Source organism: Rutilus rutilus (genome assembly GCF_951802725.1).
Source record: "Rutilus rutilus genome assembly, chromosome: 21".
NCBI lineage: Eukaryota > Metazoa > Chordata > Actinopteri > Cypriniformes > Leuciscidae > Rutilus > Rutilus rutilus.
The window spans coordinates 17,460,860-17,484,012 of NC_140226.1; the positions used below are offsets into that span (position 1 = coordinate 17,460,860).

At 37.7% G+C, this 23,153-nt stretch overlaps 1 protein-coding gene across 1 annotated transcript; it reads right to left on the reverse strand.

Moving 5' to 3' along the window:
* Positions 1–5,873: 5,873 nt before the first annotated feature.
* On the reverse strand, positions 5,874–21,829 carry ccdc6a (coiled-coil domain containing 6a). The gene is made up of 9 exons (XM_084393221.1): positions 21,390–21,829; positions 20,203–20,352; positions 18,211–18,339; positions 17,727–17,830; positions 17,464–17,624; positions 15,257–15,413; positions 12,125–12,225; positions 10,722–10,843; positions 5,874–7,109 (listed from the first exon to the last, which is right to left on the reverse strand). The coding sequence occupies exons 1-9, from the start codon at positions 21,687–21,689 to the stop codon at positions 6,930–6,932; spliced, it is 1,404 nt and encodes a 467-aa protein (XP_084249347.1). The 5' UTR covers positions 21,690–21,829; the 3' UTR covers positions 5,874–6,929.
* Between the last annotated feature and the right edge of the window lie 1,324 nt (positions 21,830–23,153).

Sequence of the window (23,153 nt, forward strand, 5' to 3'; positions counted from 1 at the left end):
AGTGTTTTATATTGCGTCACAGGAAAACTGTACTGTTGCTTTAAAATGCTGTTGCTTTATTATGCAAATACATGTTTTAAAATTTTAAATAAAAATAAAATAGAAAATCATAATTAATCATAATTATTTATTAATATAGCATAGCATCAAAATGATTAAATAACGTTTTCTATTCTGAAAGTGACACATCAGCTCCTTATTGTTTATGAACTAGGCTATACAACTGAGACCCTGTGGACATATATCACATACAGTTCACATACATATTCTGCAATTTTCATATGACAAAAAACTAGGCTATAGCCTAAAGGACACATTTTTGTGTAAATATTTGGACGTTTGAAATCATGTCAAGGTTATGTCTAATGAACAAATTAGTGTCTAAAGGTTTTTTTTAAATATATATTCAGGTTATGCATCTCTGAAGTAATGTGCAAATTTTAAAATAAAAATCCCAATACCTGCACCAGCTTGTGTGAACACACACATTTTTTTCATTGGAATCTATAGGTGTTTGGCGTCACAAAAGGCTTCAACCACTAAGTTACTATAATTCACTTATTTGAAGGCTACATATAATTAAATATCGGTGTCCTTGTTACATGTATTTACTATAGTAATAACTACAAATTAGGGATAATTACATGCAACTTAACCAAACCCTAACCCTATAGTAAGTAGCCTACATGTAGTTAATTAATAGGCTATTACTTGATTGTATAATTACACTGTAACAGAGACACATTAAAATAAAGTGTAACCTTGCTTACATGCTTAGATTGTGCCCCAGATCAAACTTCATAGGACTAGACTTCTGTTAGGCCTAGATTAAAAACTTCTTCCCACCCTTCTGTCTCTCCTCTCTGTCTGGGTGGTCAGCTGAACTTTTGTGCTGGGTGAGTGCGTGAGGGTCAGACGGCTTGGGCTTTAAGCCCACCGAGATCCTGTTCCTGTCCAATGCTTGTACTCGTTCCCACACAGACATAAAACAAGAGAGTCTTCCCCCACCCTGACTCTGTAATCCCCTCTGACATGAAAAGAGAGGGAACAAAAAAGAAAGAACAGAACAGTTAATTGCATTTGCCTCATATCATCTTTTTGGACAACATCTCTTCTTATGCAGCGTGGCAGCCCGCAGAGATCTGGGAAGCCAATGGGATACTTCTGGAAGGAACATATGGTTGGCTCTAGATTACATTTGGTTTAAAAAGTAGAAAACAGCACTTGGCATGATGGACAGAGCAAGTTCATCTACGGTACCAGTCAAAAGTTTAAACACACCTTCCCAAGTCTTTCTTACTACTATTTTGCACAGTTAAGAATCACAGCAAAGTCATCTGTGAAACAAGCATGCACATTAAACAAAGGCTAACCGTTTTGTTTGAAATTCTTTAATGCACCAAACAGTTCTAAACACTTGGCAATCTCTCAAAACTTCACAAGTAGCCACTTGAGATGCTTTTCCAACAAACATGAAGTAGTTCCCATGCATGCTGGGTGCTTAATTGGTTTCCCTTCACTCTCTAGCCCATTTTTTTTTTCTTTTTAATTAAAATGTGTGTTTCGAAATATTAAGGGAAAATAATAAAGAAAGCTGTGAAAATAAAAGACAAGCTTGGATTCAGGATGTAAAAAACGATATCTCATTAGAAGAGTGGAGTACAATTTGCTTAAAGTCGCAAACACAAACCATAAATACTCGTCTTAGACTTTTACAATATAATTGGATAATGAGGACCTATATAACCCCTGTAAGATTAAACAAATTTAACCCAAATATCCCAGATCTTTGTTTTAAATGCAATAAATTCCCTGGTACATTTTTTCACTGTGTTTGGGAATGTGAGGAGATTCAGAAATTTTGGGATGAGGTGACCCAGTGCATTTCTCAATTTACTTCTTCTCAAGTCACGACATGTCCTATGTTATGTGTATTGAATTTATATGCAGAAAATTGTTCCTTGTCTGTAAAAGAGAGAAAAATGGTGGATTTGTGTTTACTGCAAGCCAGACGGTCTATTGCTTTATATTGGAAAAAGGCTGATTGCCCCTCTCTTGGACTATATGGCTAAGAAACCTGTCATCTTGTTTGGCTCTTGAAAAGCTTACATATATAACAAAGAAGAAATCATCTGAATTTGCGAACATCTGGGAGGTGTTTCTGAATTTTCTTAAAAGTGGAAATATTGAAGATGCATTAGATGTGTGAAGTTTTATATGTAGGAAGAATCTAGCTAATTTTGTAACTTACTATTTTGTATTTCTATATGTCTGCCTGGGGTTTGGTTGGGGATTGAAATGTTTTTGTCCTAAAAATGTGAAAACTCAATAAAGACATGTTAAACAAAAATGTGTGTTTCGTAAATAAATTCATACAAAAGCATAATTTATATTTGTCAACTAAACTGAAGGGCTTTAAGATCATAAGAAACTTTTGACTGACAGGTTGCCGTCTTGATTCTCCATTTGTGCAAGAGGGTCAGAGCAGACTGAATTGGAAAAAAGCTTTTGGTTTAAATTTGTTTGGTTTAATTTGCTGTAACGTTAAGTAATCCTGAATCCTGAAAGTGTGCGTAATGAGAGCAGTCCGTCAAATCTGTGCTGCAGAATTAGAGGAAATCTGGAAAACAAAAGCTGTGAGTGTGACATGATCTCCATGTTTACTATGAGCTTTCGCTTCCTCTTTCAGGAGCTGCTGACTCAAATGTTTTTTAAGTTGACCAGCATGGCAGGAGAACACAAACCTTGAGCGACCTCTGTGATATCCTGACACTCGCTTCCCTTTTCCCCCCTCGTCCTCTGTTTTTCACTTGCTTATACAGCATCTCCTGACGTTGCTTTGCCATTCCATACTCCTAAACAGGTCAGCAGCAAATCAAGCCAAGGTCAACTGAGTTCAGGGTAAGTGAATCTCTCCAAAGACTGATGCAGGACAGTGGAACTTGTGGCACTGCAGTAGAACTGCTTTAATTAGCATCTTCATCTTAAAGGGTTAGTTCTGTCAAAAATGAAAGTTCTGTCAGTAATTACTCACCCTCATGTTGTTCCAACCGCGTAAGACCTTCGTTCATCTTCGGAACACAAATTAAGATATTTTTGATGAAATCTGAGCCATGTCTCACTCCTCCATAGGCTTCTATGTGACCGAAACTTGCTGGCCCAGAAAAGTTAGTAAAGAGATCGATAATATAGTCCAAGTGACTCCAGTGGCTCAATCTTAAGTATATCAAGCGACGAGAATACTTTTTGTGCGCAAAAACAACGACTTTATTCCACTTTTCATTTCCTTCTCTCTGGGCCTCGTAGTGTTTTTGCGCTGCGCGTCTGTGTTGCACGTCATCACGCAACACACACATGACCGGCGTCGGCCAATAGTGAGCCTACGTGGTGACGTGTAACACAGACGCGCTGCGCAAAAACACTACGCGAACCAACTAGAGGTCCAGAGAGAAGGAAATGAAAAGTGGAATAAAGTCGTTATTTTTGTTTGTTTTTGCGCACAAAAAGTATTCTCGTCGCTTGATATACTTAAGATTGAGCCACTGGAGTCACTTGGACTATATTAACGATCTCTTTAATAACTTTTCTGGGCCAGCAAGTTTCGGTCACATAGAAGCCTACGGAGGAGTGAGACATGGCTCAGATTTCATCAAAAATATCTTAATTTGTGTTCCGAAGATGAACGAAGGTCTTACGCGGTTGGAACAACATGAGGGTGAGTAATTACTGACAGAATTTAAATTTTTGGGTGAACTAACCCTTTAACACGCAGAGCATCATATAAGTGTAACTAAACTAATACGTCAAATACTATTTTTACCCTTTTAATTATTAAATACAAAATGACTGAAACATTTATTTTTTTGTCTTATGTACCCCAAAGATTCAGAATGCTCAAGTACTGATTGACATCAAACCAGAAATGTTCCTCTTGCATTATCACTAATTTTATTAGTGTATTGATAATATGGGTGAAAAGACTTGCCAAATAGCTTCCTCTTCCTTTAATTAATTTATTTGTCTATAACAACTTTTGACAAGCTCTCTGTGATTGTTACCAGAATTATAATTATTTTGTTTTAAAATGATTGACTTTAGCAAGGTTCTCTGTGATTGCTACCATAATTATTATTAGTAGGCTATTATATACTTTTTATAAAAATCACATAATAAATTATTTATTTTATTATTATTATTATATTTTAATTGTACTCTAATTATTATTGAGATTTGACATGATTGCTACCAGAATTTGTATCATTATTATTAATGAAAAACATGTATAACCACCTTGGAATTCTAAGGTTCTATCTGCATTCTGATGAGTTTTGAGTTTTTGCATTACATTCGACAGATAGAACCTTTTTGTTTTCTAAATAATAACTGTCACAGAATAAGAATATCTGAATAACTCAATGTTGACAAAAATGTCAAATAGAATCTTATAATTCCAAGGTAATGATTTGGAGTATTTTATTAAACAATTAAGTCATAATTTCTGTTTTAAATCTTTACAAGCACCCCTGGTTGTTGCCTACCTGTTGTTTATGCAGTCACACGGTTATATCTACGTCAGTGCTTTTAGAACCACAAACAGTGAACTGCATGACTTCAACTATTCCTCGAATCTGACCGGAATGTTAGAACTTGAGGGTCAGTTACACCCCTGACCACCCTAGCCTGACAAAACCAGTCTGAACCAGGTGAGGGTGGCTTGGCTGGGTGAAAGCAGAACAGGACAGCTTATGCTGAAATACTTCTGCAGGGATTACCACACAGCTCCAGGACTGTATGTGTGTGAGAACCAGTGCTTGGTAAGACTAAAAAAAAAAAAGGTGTTGGGTAATTAGAATGGAAAACTGTGGTGGGGGGGTTGGTGTGCAGTGCCAAACAGTTGTGCAATATTACCTGACACCTACAGAGGGCTGATGTTATAAAGTTGATGCAGAATGTCTGTTCATGCAAACTGAAGTTTCACACACCCATTTAGAATTGCCTACTGATAGGACATCTTGGTAATGACTGAATGCCGAAAAGGAAATGGAACATCCTCAGAAACCGATCAATAGCACAGGAAACACATATGGTACTATTTGAAAGCTATAGTTTTCTACAGAACTCCACTGATTTAATATTTTCTAGGTCTTCAATATCAGCTTGTATTATCTAGCTCAGCGTTTCTCATCTGGTTTTATACTTGGAGCCAGACAGTGTTCCAATGCAGAATCAAAACTATTTTCTATCATATAAAAACGAACAAATGTTCTTTCAAATGAAGCAGTATTAATATTATTATGAACTGTAAAGGCCCTATGACATTCCTGAATAGGAAAATATAAATGTCTCTTGAGTTTTGGTTGTATTATGCTCTCGGCCCACAGAAATGAGTTAAGACTAAGTGTTTGTCTCATTTATGTCAGTTTCTTAGGATCATGATTTGAGGATGAGGGCATGCATCTCTTTCAAAAATGTACATCAATGGCTAGAAGTTTTTTTTTTTTTTTGCTTTTTGCAATTAAGATATTTGTTTTCTCTCATAATATAACCTTTTAACTAACTATTTTTAATGAATCATAGAAGGATATCAATTTAACGAACCTGGAAATTCATTGATTTAAAAAATATGTATTTTAAAATGTTTTGGACTCACATAAACCCTGGGTAGTTCATGTTAAAAAACATGAGCAATCACTCATGACTTCAGAAGCTTTCCCCCTGGATCTGACATCGAAAATGAAAGAAAACAACCTTCAGAATTACAATATACTTAAAGATTCAAAAGTCCAATCACTTGCACACACATTTCAGGCAAAAAAACAAATAAATAAGGAATCACGCATACAAGATTTTTTTTTTTTTTTTTTTTTTTTTTTGTACAAGCATTTAATCATGTTGAGTTATTATTCAACAGTACCTTGTTTTGTTGCATCAACATGTCGGTTCATATTTAGGTGTTATATGACACTGGCATTAAGCAAAATTCCCCATCTGAATAAGCATTCAGAGCACTCACTTTACAGCGAAGGCTCCGAGAGAGGTTGAGCTGCTGATCAGAAACCAGTATTGACTTTGTTTTTGTAGCGGGTCATGTTTGGATTCTAGCAGGGAGAGACTGGTCCCCGACCAGCAGTCGTGGGAAACCTCTATGGCTGTGCAGAAACACACAAACACCCGCACACACAAACACTATAATCCCACTATAATACACACGCAGAGAGGCAACAAGTGCTGTTTCAGTACAATTCAGTCTGTCTTCTTTACCATCTACATGCTGCCAACGAGAGACACACACACACACCTGTTTTACAAACAAAAGCGGCCTAAAACAAACAGACAATAAAACAAAAGAAAAAACTAAACATTTTACTGCCGCCCCCACGGCAAATGTGCTGGGATTCAGTTCTTTTTCAGCCTTTGTGAAGACAGTCATTTGAGAGGAAGGATTTATCCAATCGAGCATTCAGTTGTTTATTAAATGTAGAATTTTGATTCGACATAACAGTCAATCTTTTAAAACAATTAAGATTAAATGGGGGCATGGGAAAGATTTTCCACAAACAAAATGCAGACATTCGCGGCTGACAACCCTCTCGTACAATCTTCTAAACCTTTCCCAATTGTTTCCTGAGCCAGCTTGATCACTTGACACACACACACACACACACACACACACACAAAAAATGGTAAGAATAACGAAATTTAACGGCATGGGGGTGGTTATGGATCTGTCAGTCGGCCAAGCATCTACACATTCTCCCTTTTCACATTCCCATTCCTTTGGTTCCCCAGTTCAACTGTCCTCTAATTCCATATCCGCTCCAAAACCCTTCCAACCTTGCCCAGTGGAGGATCACTGAGTTGTTATCATTATAGTAGTAGTATAGCCTAGCTTGGAGCAGCCTAGCTTAAGGTAGCGCACGGTGCATGCATTAAGGCTGAGAGGGGGGATTCTGTGATGTCACAGAGTGGGAGGAGCCGGACTGAACCATCGGCTGTGCGGGTGGTGGAGGAGGAGGAGGGTGCTGTGCTCCAGAGTGTGTGTTCGGGGAGGGAGGCGGCGTCGGCCGCTTGAACTTATCTGGGCTGGTGCTCCTCCTTGGGGATGGCCTCTGTATGTGGGAAGGAAATAAAAGACAAGCTCATAATGTGATACTGGTCATTGGTCACTGGTACAGGGTCATTAATGTAAAAAAAAAAATATATTAATACTTTTATTCAGCAAAGACATATGTTACAAAAAAAATCTATTTTTTAGGGAAAAAAAATAAAAATTCTATAGCATTTCTAAGGATACTGATTTTTAGAAGGCAGCTGTCTGACTCGGAGATGATGAACGGGAACATGGTTTGTGTAATATAAGCAACACATTACTGGCTGATTGATAACGTAGTCAAGCCAAAGGCTAATCATATCAATTACTGCTATGTGTCCGACATTGTAGGGAGCGATACATAAAACGCATTACCATTCTGATACATACACTTGTAAACGACTCTAGTTCTAGTTCTTAGTTTCTAGTTCAAACATCTATGGCTGAATTTTATGACCAATATTTCCAACATCAACAACCTAAAGAGCTCTGACTTGTACAACCTGTCAGCTGCAGATTCATTTCGGCGTTGATAGTGTTGCAATAGAAATGCACAATTAGAGTCCGAGGATGTGAACAGCTCCGAGTAGAACGTCATGGGTTCTTGTAATCTTGTACATGGGTTCATGGGTAATCTTGTAATGACGGCATAGCCTGAACGCACCATAAACTTGTTGTTTTGGTTCAGGAGGAACTGTAAAAGGTGGCTGCTGTTTGTTTGCTGCGCTCGGTGACTGTCTGTCTGCAACTCTACATAGCCTTAAGAAACACGCTGACGGCGTGTGATGTCTGTGCGAGCAGGGTTGCATGGAGGTATGCAAATACATATGCTGACAGGCAGGTAGGACATCCAATCATTGCATTCAGACTGAATTATTGGACGAGTATTCTATTATTGATTGCTATAAGGATTTGAAGAGTTTCAACCAGTATAACAAAAAGTGTTCATGAAAAATCATCACCTTTAAAGGATAAAACTGTTGACTGCAGGGGGACTTTAAAATATTTTAAATTTAAATAATATTTCACAATATTAGAGTTTTTGCTGTTTTATCAATCAAACAAATGCAGCCTTGGTCAACATAAAAGACTTCTTTCAAAAACTTACCACAAACTTTTGAATGGAAGTGTAACTCATAAGTTATTCAAACACATTTCAACAGTTTCTAACAATTGCGGTCACGCTTTTGCTAAAATTAACACTAACACTCTTACACATAGAATGTGCACTGGTATCATCACCTCTAGTTTATTTGACACATGAGTGTTTACATGTGAAAACAGAGAGTGAAAGTGTAAATGTGACCCCTCTGAGTGTGTTGGAGGAGTCTGGCTCTGCTGTCACTCCTTGGTTTATCAAAACAAGCGGACTTTTTCATGGCACCGCGGGACATGAAAGTGAGCCAACCGCTCTTCGCTAAAACAAACAGATCACTGTTGCTATAGCCAACAGCTCCCCAACAAGAAAATATAATCCACTATGTTCAAATGGGTATTGGGAAAGCAAAAAGAAGCAAAAATAATGCTAATCCAAACATGTCACTAAATATTATTCTTCGAAAGCCTGAGGTGATCATCCATGTAGTAAGAAGATCAAATTCTTCATTACATAACCAAATCAGTTCAGCTCTCATACCAGACCATATCTGTTGAAAAGTACAAAGAATGTTGATCAAGTGACTGGATTTACTGACAGATTGCTAATACTACTGCAAAAACAACACACACAAGCATATCTTAGATTTTTTTTATTTGTCTTGATAACCTACCTCAGAAGTTTACCTAGAATATTTAAATTGTTTACAAAGGAGTTTTGTTAAAAGGACGAGCACTCGGATGAAGTCTTATTAAACATAAGTTCTTGCGTCTTAGTGTTGATGTTTTTGGTTATTTAGATTGCTATGTTAAAGCTTGCAATGAGCCATCCCATTAAGGGATGGTGAGGTTATTTACCTAGTCAGTCACTTCATCAGAAGTCTTTGCTGGTACATAGAGGGGTCATTTTTGTGCAACAGATATAAACATGATGACTTATTGCTGCTGCAACCAGGCTAATCTTACATTGTTGGCCTCCGCTCAACTGGACAATATCCAAAGGGTGTTGCGGAACATTCATAAGCTGAAATTGAGACCGGTTAAAATGGTTACTTCACTGCTGTACATTTATAGATCATTTATTTATCTGCTAGCTAACATTAACCAGATAAAGTGACACATTAAATCTACACTGCACCGGTCATTTATCTCAAATGGTACTAAACAGCTTGAAAAGGCAATATACACTTCCGTTCAAAAATCTGGGGTCAAGAAGTTTGTTTGTTTTAAAGAAAAATGTCAAACTTTGATTCGGCATGGATACACTAAATTGATCAAAAGTGGCAGTAAAGACATTTATTTAAATAAAATAAAAATGTATATAAGATTTATATTTCAAATAAATGCTATCTTTTGAACATTCTCCTCAAAGAATCCTGAAAAATCAGGATCCACAAAAATATTAAGCAGCACAACTGTTTTCAACATTGATAATAAGAAATGTTTACATGCAGCCCTTTCATTTGGAAATCAAAAGCTGAAGTGCGACCAATTATTCTGCTGCCATGAATGACAGAAAGTGATAAAGAATGTCTAGGTCTCGTCTCAGCTGGCATGAACCTGGTTCTGACACACATATAGAAAAAAATCTTCAAAGTAATTTTTAAACCACTTTGTCTGACTTTCCTAAACATTACTGCCATTTCACTTTTTTTGTGTGGGGAATAAAACTGTGCTTTTACCCTAGATAGTCAATATTTAATCTCAGCAAACCAGATAAAGGTGGTAATTTCATCAACATACTCTTTTTTTATGTTCCTTGGGTAAAGTGAAATGAAATGGTGAAAAAAAAAACGGACTGAATGGGTGTTTAACATCAAAAAACATTTTCTTACAATTCAATTTAAATTTAAATTAAAAAATTTAGTCCATCACTAAATGTGATGGGGTCATAGAGGTACCTACAGTATCATACTGTAGGTACCTCTATGTACAAAAACACTGTGGATGTCTTTGTTCAGTGAGTTTGTTATCTTATCAGGGTTTCTGCATTATAATACAATTGAAAATCTCTGTTACATAATACAAGTACCATGGCACCTTTGGGATTGTGATTGATAAGAACAAAGGTTTTGTGTGGTGTACTAGATTCTCTATTGAAGGGACTCCCTGCTATCTCTCCATCTGAAAGGTCAGAATACACTGCAAAGGACACAGCAAGGGAGGAGATGCAAGAGAAAAAGAGAATGCTGCTTTTGTGCTTTATCTTATTTAGATGGCTGAGGATTCCCGGAACTGGTCTATATTAACTTAAACATACAAAGGGGATGAGGAAGAGCATTCTGAGGTTGAGTGTTACCAGGTGATTCTAGGATGAGTCATCTAATGTCCTGTTAGCAATTCAACTGAATGGTGTTACGACGGATATTAACTGAAAACAGGCCATCCATGATACACACTACTTCCTGCATGAAAACATCTTGCTGCTCATCGACATGAGCTTGTGCAAAGAGTGAGTGTGTTACTGTATATATATACACATATATACACACACACTGATAGAGATGCTGGACATGTGCATATAGTGTACACGCACCTGTACAGCGTGTGAGGGTCCTGGGTGGATGTGTAGCCCGGGAGATGTGTAGTGGGGGAGTGGTGCTCGGCTCAGCGTGGCTGGAGGGGTGAAACCAACCGTGTGACTAGCGTAAGACAAACCTGGAATGAAAAAACAGCGTCTGCGAATCAGTTTTAGTGAGATCCTTTATACAGTTGTTTTTTGTCACATCTATGTAGTGCCAATATATCCAAAAAACGATGAAACCTGGCCCACCATACTGACAGTATGCAGAACAAATATAAATAGCTCTTGCAGATCACTCCTCTGGGATCATGGGAAAATGTATAAATAACTGGACTCCTTTTTCAATGGAACCTAATGAAAGAAGACTATAAACCAGCAATAGAATATAAAAAATGGCTTTCACTCCTTCAAATATGCACTGTTATACTTTCCATCATGCATATGTAAATTCTATCTAATAAACTAAAGCAAACTTTTTTCTTTTTTTTTTACATGATGCAACCCGTTAATGCTGTTTTTAAAAAAACAGCAATAAACAGTACACTGTGCCTAAATGCTGACTTTTTTCCCCTTATTTAAACACTCCTTATTGACATGAATCTTTGGACATTTGAACAACATACAATTTTGATTTACATAACTTGATATACTTGTTCATTGGGCACTTTTTTTTATCTTATTAAAGATTGTTTTAGTTTATTATCTAGTTAATCTATTTTGTGTTTATCAATACCTGCAATATATGCAAAGCAAATGTACCACCCATAAAAATCGCAGCATCGGTCTGAAAGAATCTTGTTTGAAGTCCTCAAAGGTTATTCATCAGTTTGTTCTCAGAATGGGAATGAAAGAAAGTCTTTGACCTATTATACCTTCACATCACAGCACAGTACAACTTGTATAATAATTAACACTCCATCAAAAACATGTTTGTCTAATCAATTATAATCTTATGAACTGACCAAAAGGCTGTGTGCCATAAGCCTTGAGTGTTATAAAGACAAAGCACATACAATCTGTTTATCATAAACACTTGTACAAAAGTCTGTACCAGTTTTTAAAGAAGTTTCTTGTGCTCATCAAGGCTGCATTTATTTGTATCAGAAATAAAAGTATAACTAGTAAATAAATATAAAAGTACAAGTAACTAACACTAATATTGTGCAATATTATTACAATTTAAGATAACGGTTTTCTATTTTAATTGTTTAAAATGTAATTTACTCCTGATGACGACAAAGAACAGCATTTTTTTTACTGCCACTTTTGATTAATTTAATGCGTCATTGCTGATAAAAGTATTAATTCCTTTAAAAAAATAAAAAAATCTTACTGACACCAAACTTTTGAACAGAACTGTATATTTTGCTATTAAAGAGAGATACATTTACAAAGCTAACTGTGTGGACACATACCAGGGGAGATGGGGCGGCTGGAGGAAGGAGAGGGGGTGTAGGGGATTGGGCTGGACACCGTACGAGCTCTCAGTCCCTGAGCAGACATCTCATTAAAATATCTAGAGAGAGAGAGAGAGAGATTCAATACAACTAAAATGCAATTTCCAAGGTTTAAACGTAGCCAAGGCTGTGATTCCCAAAAGCATCATAAGCCTAAATAGATCATAGAACTATTGCTACCAATGGTCTCTATAGCCATGTTTCCACCGCAGGAAATTTCCCAAGGAACTAGGAACTTTGGGGTGGTACTCGGTGTGTTTACACCGCAGGAACCAGGGTCTAAATGAAGTTCCGGATAAATACTCCCCCCTCCGAAAGTCCCTGCTCGCGAGGTAGTACTTTTTTCAAAGTTCAGGAACTTTCAGGGATGGGACTTGGGCGCTGAACATGCTGATTGGTTGAGTTCATGCCGCATTTTGATTGGTTGACTCCATGCAGCATTTTATTCAACCACCATCTGCTGCGTTGCTTGCAGTAACAGTCGTCTGCTATTCGAATCAACAATGGAGTTTAAAAAATACGGCCAATGGACCGACGACGAGGTTCAGACTTTATTAAGCTTAAAGAGATACTCCACTTTGTTTGGAAATAGGCTCATTTTACAACTCCCCCAGGGTTAAACAGTTGAGTTTTACCGTTTTCGAATCCATTCAGCTGAACTCCGGGTCTGGCGGCACCACTTTTAGCATAGCTTAGCATAGATCATTGAATCGGACAAGACCATTAACATCTCTCTCAAAAAAATGACCAAAGAGTTGATATTTTTCCTATTTAAAACGTGACTCTTCTGTAGTTACATCGTGTACTAAGAGCGACGGAAAATGAAAAGTTGCGATTTTCTAGGCTGATATGGCTAGGAACTATACTCTCATTCCTGCGTAATAATCAAGAAACTTTGCTGCCGTACCATGAGTCCAGCAGGCGTAATGATATGACGCAGCGCCTGAAAATAGTCCCCAGCTCGGTAACTTCCAACGTGACCGGGACTAAGCTTGTCTAACCCAGGGGTCGGCAACCCAAAATGTTGAAAGAGCCATATTGGACCAAAAAAAATTAAAATAAAAAATAAATCTGTCTGGTGCCGCAAAAAATTAAAAGCCTTATATAAGCCTTATAATGAAGGCAACACATGCTGTAAGTGTCTATATTAGCTTTATTAGCCCCCTAGTATCAAAATGATAAGTAGGCTACAAATACATAATAAGCATTCATGATTAAATGTTTATTTTCCCTGCAAGCGCATCCTGGAGAGAATGACGCACCACGTGACTACTCCCCAGTTAACACAGAACGTTCCCCTAATGTTATTTTTTGGTTATTTTTTTGGGAACCAAATACTTACGTTAGGGGAACGTTCTTTTTTGGTTTTATTTTTATGTAACAATAAAATAACGTTCCCAGAACGTTGCTGGGTGGTTACCATAAAAAATAACGTTCTGGGAACCATAAACTAACATTCTGAGAATGTTCTGGGTACCAAAAACTAACGTTATGGGAACCAAAAATTGTTAGCTGGGTCGTACGATCGTGCTTTAAGTTTAACTTCCATTATAATTTTTATGTATTATGTTTCGTTTTATTTATTCGTGTATTATTTTTAAAACGTTGAAAAACTTTAACCCTTTCACACGTAAGTTTAAAATATTCTGACTGACCCCCCAGCGTGAGTTTTTCAAGGCGACCGTTATTTAGAATGTGTCACTTTATGGTTTCCATGGTGACGCGTCATTGCGTGTCACGTGACACACCGCAGCAACAACAAAGCTGAATGAATGATGATCTGCTTTTATGTCATTTTTCCTTTTTTATTCAAAATATTCACAAATTTGTTAGATATGGCATGAAATATCTGATATTCCGATTGTCAAATATATGCAAGTGGAAGTGTTTTGTTGTTTAAACACCTTTATAACGATCGTGTTATTTGAGCTGTATGCGCGATGGGCGCCGCCATCTTAGTTTGTGCCGCAGACGCAGTTCAGATAATCGGATCTGTTGGATTTAAAACACGTGAATTCATCCCCTTCTCCCGAAATACGTAACAGTAAGATGCTGGTGAACTGGGAGAAGAATAGAGTAAACTTTAAAGTTACTTACACAATGTGTATCTGATATGAATAAAACGTGTCTAATTATAATGGAAAGGATTATTATTGCCTCTTCCTTTAACATCAGTGTGTATTTTACAAACTCTAAATGTATTTTTAGTACTTATATGTCTGAAACCTAAAATAAACATTATGTGGTTGAAAACACTGAAAAGTTGTGATATATGACAGCTCTGAGCGCGCCTGTCTCTGGCTCAGCGCCAGCCAACGCGCGAGAGCACATTTGAATTTAGCAGTTGATCACGTCATGCACTGACCGTTCTAATCACACCGATGTGATCGTACGTGCGAAATGTTTGTCATGTTTTTCCTCCTACAGAAATTATATTAAAACAAAAAATATTTTTTCCATTTTCATATTTTTGAAAAAGCCACTAGGGCGGCGCTTAAGGGTTGCCGACCCCCGGTCTAACCTATTAGACCTATTTTCAGGCGCTGCGTCGAAACTCTTTGGTCATTTTTTTGAGAGAGATGCTAATGGTCCTGTCCGATTCAATGATCTATGCTAAGCTATGCTAAAAGTGGTACCGCCAGACCCGGAGATCGGCTGAATGGATTCGAAAACGGTAAAACTCAACTGTTTAACTCTGGGGGAGTTGTAAAATGAGCCTATTTCCAAAAAAAGTGGAGTATCCCTTTAAATTCAGAGGATGAAATCCACTGGGAATTGTAAAGTCGCGCGCAGTCCTACGTCACTAGACTATTTGCCTAATCTTCACGGTACTGTAGATCGTGGTGAAAACGCGGCTACCAACAGGTCTGGGGGACAAAAGTTCTGGGACAAACTGTTCCGGGTAATTTCGGTGGAAACGCGGCTTATGATCAACTTAGCTCATGATGCTTTCGGGAAACACAGCCCTACGTTAAGAAAGACATGTCCGGTTATTTTCATATTTTCATATATCATATTCAGACCGTCCAAAACATTGTATATAGATAAGGTTATGATTCCAGTCATCTTTTCTGTATGTGTTCAATGCACCTCTCATCATCCATCTCAAGGCTGCTCTCGCTCTCTGACAGTTGTCTACACAGCGCCTCTCTTCTCTCCATTTCTCTCTGGAGTTTCCTCTGAAGACGGATGTTCTCTTCCCTCATCTGCCTTTCCTCCTCAATGTACTGAGCCCGCTTCTCTGTGTCTGGAGGGAGTGATGATGGAAAACAAACAAATGTTACAAAGATATACAAACTGTAATAAACTGAAGATGAAGAAGATGCTCCTTGAATCATTTTCAAAATACATGATTACATGATCATAATTTTAAACTTTCAAATACTAAGAAATATTTAGTCAAGCTAACATTTTCACTGCTTGAAGTCCACTTATAGTCTTAATAAATAAAACTTAAGTTAATATCTTTAAATAATTTAAGTAGTTTTAAAACACACACACACCCCCTTTAATGGGTGCGATACCATGAGCTAGATTAAGCTATGGTTGTCTTACAATGCAGATGTCTCCCTCTAGTGGCCATAACACAATTAAAAAAAGTATTCAAGCTAAGAATAAAACCACTGTGTGCATTGCAACTCACTGCAGTGTGCCACAAGCTAAGGCTGCATCCCAATCTGTACTACAAAAGTAAAACCATGTAATTCACTGGTCAGTATACAAGAGTACATCATAGTGTTGTCACGATACTGGAATTTCTAACTTCAATAAGGAAAAAAGACAAGAAAACAATTGGTAATAAAATAAGAACAAATAAACAAACTGCAAACAATAACACAAATAAATCGATTAAAATAAAGACAAACGAAAAACAGCATTACGTTTTTCAGGTGGGTCTAACAGTTTTCAGACAAGAAATGAAATAAAGAAATTTTTCTTTGTCTTTTGTGTAGGGCTGGGTATCATTCGAAAAGAATTTATACCGATACCTTGACTTTGATAACGGTTCCTGAACGATACTTTTTTCGATACCAATTTTATGAAATCCATTTTTAACAAGATTACATTATCTCAAAAAAACTTTGGTTTTATTTTTTTCAGATTGTTGACTTTTTTTTTTACAGACTCAGACACTAGAAGTCTTTGAGTCTGTAAAAAAAGCACCAATGCAAAAAAGTGCTTCATCAGATTTGTCGTGTTGCCGGTCTTGGCAGCAATCGTCATGTCGCAAATATTGCATGATGTTGGCATTGAGCCTGGTGAAATGTAGCCACACTTTTGATCTTTTCCAGATCTATTACATCTATGGGGGTTGGGACGCCTACACACTATAGCCTCACGTGTGAGCCAAACACTGACGTTGATGAGATTAACCCCTTAGGTATCGAACAACATGCAATGTTTTGATACTCGATAGTAGAGGCAATTCGGTCAGTACCTAAAAAGTATCGAACTCGATACCCAGCCCTAATTGATGAACATGACAGACAGCAGCAGGTTTATTAGGCTGCTGTCACTTTAAGACCATATCCAGCACGGATCCAATATACTGTTACACAACATGCGCTATCTCTCTCAACTATTTGCGTACCAAAACTGACTTGTGTTTACCTGAATACTCGCCAAGACGGGCATTTTGACAATGTTGTGTGTATTTGACTGTTTAAGCCCAATTCGCCACGAAAAACAACTCAATTTGGTACTCACAAGCTGTTTGAGAGGCGGCTTTATGTGTGCGCCACTTACATATAGATAAGTGGTGCGCATTCTTTTGATTTGAATGCGAAACCTGCGGGAATTAGTAAAATGATGAGTAATACCGGCACTATTCAACCAGAGCGAATGAGATGAGTGAGTGACAGAAGGCAAGTGTGTCAAACTGTAAATTCAGAGCGAAACAGCGCAGCTGGTATCAGTGTATTAAAACAGTATTGGAACTGTTTCAAATATTTCCGTATCGATACATATCGCAATATCAATATTTTTGACAACACTAGTACACCACAACATAAAATTGCACTTTAAAACCTCACTATCAAACTGTTAATATTTGCATCTTTTTATATTTACATGCAAACATTAGCTCAACAATCTGGCAATACCATCTGGGTATCTTTTAGTGTACTATTTCCACTGTACTATATTGGGTCATACTTATCCTAATCTGGAATTCTATTTAGTATGAATACCATGAGCGGATGTATCCAAATTTGCAGTGCAATTTGTTTTCCTCTGGTTGAGTATGATGGCAGAAAGACTGTGTTGGTGCAGGAGTGCGTAATGAGGCAAGGACTCACGCTGTAGTTCTGTAGTGCGGAGGCTGCGCTTCAGCCTCTCCACTTCACTCTTCAGGAAGCGGATGTGCCGCATCATGTTCTCGGGAGAGTCAATCTCCATGGAAACTTCACGTGGAGAGGGAGGGGCTGACACAGGCTGGTCAAGCTTCTCCTGCAAAATCCTGCCAATCAGAATGAAGAGGTAAAATTGTGAAATGTGTGCTTAGACATACAAAGTTTTTTTTACACTGAATAAAAAAAGACCACATTACAAGGGACATTACCTTTTCTCTGCCTCAAGTTTGTCCATGCGCTTCCAAAGCCGGTTGACCAGTGCCTCCTGCTCCTGTTCCAGAGTGTTTTCCAGATCAATCTTCTCACGCCGGAGCTGCACACATTACATGGAATTAATAAAACAATATGGCATTTTAACAATACAATGCATGGTCTTAAGGAAAAATGTTGGGCCACAATAATAATCGTGGGACTTTCTGAAAGTACAAATGATGTGTTTGTTCCTGAATAACCTGTTCTAATCCGAGAAGATTGCTGAATGCGTGTTCCAGAGCCAGGTACTGGCAGATGCCTAAGCTAACAAAAAAAAAAAAACGAGGTTATTGGAAGCACCTGTTCTGTTTTGAAAGCGCAACTGGTTTAGACCAATTGATCTGAAAAATTGTCTGTGCAATAGATGGTGGCCAGTCAAGAATGAGTGGTTTAGAGAGTAGAGACTATCTTGTTCTACAGGAAGTTGTTTGAAGAAGGTACCTGCTCTAGAGTGAGCTGTTTGGTGATGGTGTCGTTCTCCAGTTTTTTTATCTTCTTCATCAGTTTATTGACCTGGAACTCCTGCTCCTGCTCCAAATGCTGCTCCAACTCTGCCTTTTCATGCTGAAGCTGAAAACAAAAGAGCGAATAAGAGAAGAAAAGTAAAAAAAGATGCAACACAGTCCTGAATCTAAACATGATGGGCAAAGCCTGTGATGCAAAGCAGTAATGTTATACTGTCACATTTGACCCTGATGTCCTTTCCATGATAACTAATCGTTCATGGTAACTATCTTGAACGCTCATGCATAGTTACTAGTGTTGCAAATATACTAGGGCTGTCCCTGAAGTCGTCAGTTAGTTGTTCATTTAAGCCATTAGTCGATCAGTCCGGGGAGAAATACTCAACCATAATAATGAGTATTTAAAATATAAATGAAATGTTACAGCACGCTATCGCATAAAGCTTGCTGCAAACATTGCATGAATTTGTCTGCGATCAGAACGCAAACAAAAAATAACCTATAATTAATTAACAGCTTTATCTTAAAAAAAATGTAGGACTTAAATATAAATAAACATAAATATACAACAAACTGAAACCCTTAAAAGAGAAATATCAGTGCAAACATAATAAGGTCAATGAACAAGTAGCCTTAACATCAAATGAAAACTCAGAAGTCTGAACAAAAACTAAATAAATATACATTATATAAAAACGAATAAATAAATAAAAATGTATACCAGCAAACTGAAACACTACAATATGGCCAATCACTGATCTCCATCATCTTCACATTATGAGAAAGGAATAAGAGTTACTTTCTAATGTCCACATTGTCAGGGAGAAGTGAGCTTACTTACAATGAAGCCGTAACACTGGGCGGTACTAATTTGGCTTCCACACAAACACTTGGCTATTCACCTAATATTAGCACACATTTATCGGGCGGCCATGTAAAGTGGCTTACTTTACACTACTTATGTTTTAAATCAATCATGTTTGAGGTTGCACGTCACCTTTTTGTGGTCATTCTTTACCCTCTCGAAAGTTTTTTTTTCTGCTGAATAACGTTTAGTCGACTATTAGGAGGCAGCCATAGAATATACCGTGCAGTTTACCACTGCAACACATTTTAACCAGAAGAGTCTGCAACAGTGTTACAAATTCAATCCAAAACTCTTCCATACTGGGCCAACCTTTCATTGTTGAGCCATGTCTGCATATATTATATTTATATCACTAGTACCATTCAAAATTTGAGGTCAGTAAGATTTGTTTTTGAAAGAAATTAATAATTGTATTCAGAAAGAAATGCATTAAATTGATCAAACAGTAATCAATAAGACATAATGTTACAGAAGATTTCTATTTCAAATAATTGCTGTTCTTCTGAACTTTCTATTATAACAATATCATGATTTCCACAAAAATATTATGCAGCACAACTGTTTTCTTAAACACCCAAACAGCATATTTAAATGAATCTGGAGGTTCATGTGACACTGAAGAAACACATTATTTAAAAAAGGAAAACAGCTATTTCAAATTTTTCAGCCTTGGTAAGCATAAGAGACTTTCAAAAACATTACAAAATCTTACCGCCTTTTTAACGGTAGTGTAAATATTAATGAATCACACCAACTGTATACGCACACTATTTCCATAATCTCTCTCTTTACTCCTCCACACAATACAACACACCTACTAAACACACGCACCATAAACAATGTCATCTGGTCTCAGCTAAGAAGAGCCAGATTCAGTCTGACTAATGGCCACAACACCAAAATAATCTCTCACACGATTTAATGAGCTATTGTTCACCAGCTTAATTTAGTTGCCTCTGAACAATAACTTTGAAATAGGTGTCTCGCTGTATCTCAATGTGAAAGTTACCTTTAGGGGATGATTCTAAGGGCAAGCGATTGAATTTCCCACCCATGACCTCAAACGCCACTGATGGGCTCATTCCTTCTAGAGTTTCTCACCTGCATGAGCTTCCGGGACAAGTCATTGGTGAGGAACTCCTCTTCTTTCTCATAGTTGACAGCGAGCGTCTCCTTCTCTTTCTGCAGAGCCTGAATCTTCTTAAATAAAGTGTTGGAGATGAACTCCTCCTCTTGTTCTGCCCGCGCTTGCTGCAGAAAAAAAAAGGGAAAAAAAACTCTCATGCATTTGAAAAAGGCAATTATTCTTAAAGACTTCTCTTGGAAAAATAATTGACATTATATTTCCACATACTTCTGTAACCAAATAATTCATATTTGATCTTGAAACATGATTTCAAAACTATTATTTACCATATTTTAGATCACAAATACTGATTACAAAGGAAATAGGCATTCAGACAATAATTATTACTAGTATTGACAATGATACATTTAATACCCACTCTGCACAATAAATCCAGCAGAATTATTCAGAAATGCATTTCACACAGTAAACAACTGCACAACCAACAATAAACACATTCCACTATCAATTTCCACCATTACAGATTGCCAAAAATGCAAACGCAGTGGAAATAGGTGTCAGTGTTTCTATAGTGACACTTGAGTTTTGGCTCATTGTCTAAAATGCAGATGGTCTGATTCACATTCAGGATGTTGACGCATTAGAGCCAAATATTCAGAGTGCCAACTTCCCACCCTGACACAGGCCTCAAATATGAAGTCCTGATGACAACCTCATTCGCTCAACACAAAGTATCAGACGTGCAAAAACACGTTCTGCATTAGATGCATGATGATAATTAAGCTTGTGGTAAATCAGTAAACGCCTTATGTGGCCAGTATACACACACACACACACACACACACCTGCAGAGTACTACTAACCATATAAAACAACGTTGAGACGAAAAACATACATAAAGACAGATACATTGTAGGCTATAACAGTCCATGTTGAAATCTAAACTATTTTTAAGGAGCTGGCCTGTGATATACATTTTCACTGAAACTATGAACGTGCCATCAGGCTTTTGTTGGATATTTTCACAGTTAGCTCGAAGGCTAGCAGGTTTAGCGACCTTAAACTCTTTTATTTTCCCACAAACAAGTTAACTTGGCACCCCAATGTGGTGTATAATGTGCCTCAGACGTCTTTGCATGCCGTGATGGTGTTGTCAGGTGTGCCGCGGAGATTAAAGTGATAAAAACACGGGCTGACTCACGATGGTGACGCTAGCTTTGCGCAGGTCGCGGTTCTCCTCCTGCAGCGCTTTGCACTTCAACTTGAACGTCTCGAGCTCGATCTTCAGCACTTTGTTCTCCTGCTGCAGTGACGCGAGTCGGTTTGTCAGCTCCTCCAGTCGGGACTGCGAGATCACGACGCCCTGTGCTTTGCTGGCGGTGTTCGTTGTGGTCGTAGTGGTGTTGGAGGCGGCCGCCGAGGTGCAGGAGGACTGCGGGGTGGCGGAGCTGCTGCTGCTGCCCGCGCCGTCCGTGTCGCTCTCGCTCGCGCTGTCCGCCATGGTGTCGCGCGCTCGTTACCTAGTGCTCGCGACGGATTTCAATGGAGAGGAAGTGTGTTTCAGGGGCCAGGGAGAAAGAGGGATGGAGCAAGTGTGGCAACTAGACTGGAGAGGGAACGGTCCAAGAAATGACTGGGCGGTGCTGAAAGTGCAGGCGAATGGGGAGGGTGGCGCCGTCATGTGGCGGAGAGGACAGTGTGTGTTTTTTTGTTGTTGTTGTTTTTTTTTTTCATCCCAGTGACTTTTAATCCATTCTGGATTCTGCTAAAGCGGCCCTTACATTAGGTTACATCATTACGCCATAATGCAATGAGCAGTCTTCTTGTGTATCGTGAGTGAATCTTTGAATCATTCACTCAACCGTTTTTAAACACTGGCTCCTTTACGACCAAAACAAGAATATATATTTGTTATATTCTGATGCTTTTTGTTTTGTTTTATATAGCTCACATCTGTATTTGTTCATTTGTGAAAGTGTTTTTATTGGTGTCTCCACTGTATGGTGTAAAGTTTATGTAAAAATCTGTTATAGTGGCCCAGAAAAATATGCTGACACTTAAAAATAAATGTCATTGCTGTATATAGCAAAATATTAAACAGAACAACATTTATGCATATAGAAGCACACTTGTAAAGCAAAACATTTCACACTAATAATTTTAACTATAAAAAAACCCCCACAAAAACAATATTGTGACACTTTCTGGTTGTCAAACATATAGTAGTCATGTAACCAGTTAACGGGTTGAACTACACATGTGATCTAGCTTTATTTGTAATGTAAATTCTACTTGTTTTGATATTTTGTTATCAAATGCAATTAGGTGACATAAGTGTTCAAACACACCAAGTCACAGCTTGTTCTGCACTGTAACGCCTGGTAACACTCGTTTTTTACTATCACACAAGAGAGAAAAAACAAACCAATAAACTTATTTGACTTACCATGTCAGTCTTCAATATACAAGTTCACCCTTAGGGATGTAATATTTCTATAGAGTGGAAAGGTGTGATCGTTACCAATTGTACTGTGTTATTATAGGGGCCAAAGCATGTTTAGTTAAGTTAGATTTTGTGACAAAATGTTAGTTGATACATCATGATTGTTTTGCTCTGCAAGCTGTTTTCATGGTTCTGATTTCAGTAATGATATATGGAGCAAAGTTTAAAGAGAAGTCAGCATCTGTGTGAGGTACAACATGAGAAATTCAATTTCACACATTTCTAGAAAGAAAGATTGTATGTAGCCCACAAAAAAGTCATCAGGGCATATACTCTGTCAAAATGACACATATGAATCCAGTTATATTTAGTTACATGAAGAGTGTATCATATCTCTGCAGACATTTTCAAAGATGAGGATAAATAATCATAATGTCATGACTTACAGTGAGGAAAATAAGTATTTGAACACCCTGCTATTTTGCAAGTTCTCCCACTTAGAAATCATGGAGGGGTCTGAAA

Coding starts and splice junctions, on each gene's coding strand:
- ccdc6a (XM_084393221.1), bottom strand. CDS start 21,689: ATGGCGGACAGCGCGAGCGAGAGCGACACGGACGGCGCGGGCAGCAGC. Junction 18,340..20,202: donor TGTCCCGGAAGCTCATGCAG/GTGAGAAACTCT, acceptor TTTTGTTTTCAG/CTTCAGCATGAAAAGGCAGA. Junction 17,625..17,726: donor AAACTTGAGGCAGAGAAAAG/GTAATGTCCCTT, acceptor TCTGATTGGCAG/GATTTTGCAGGAGAAGCTTG.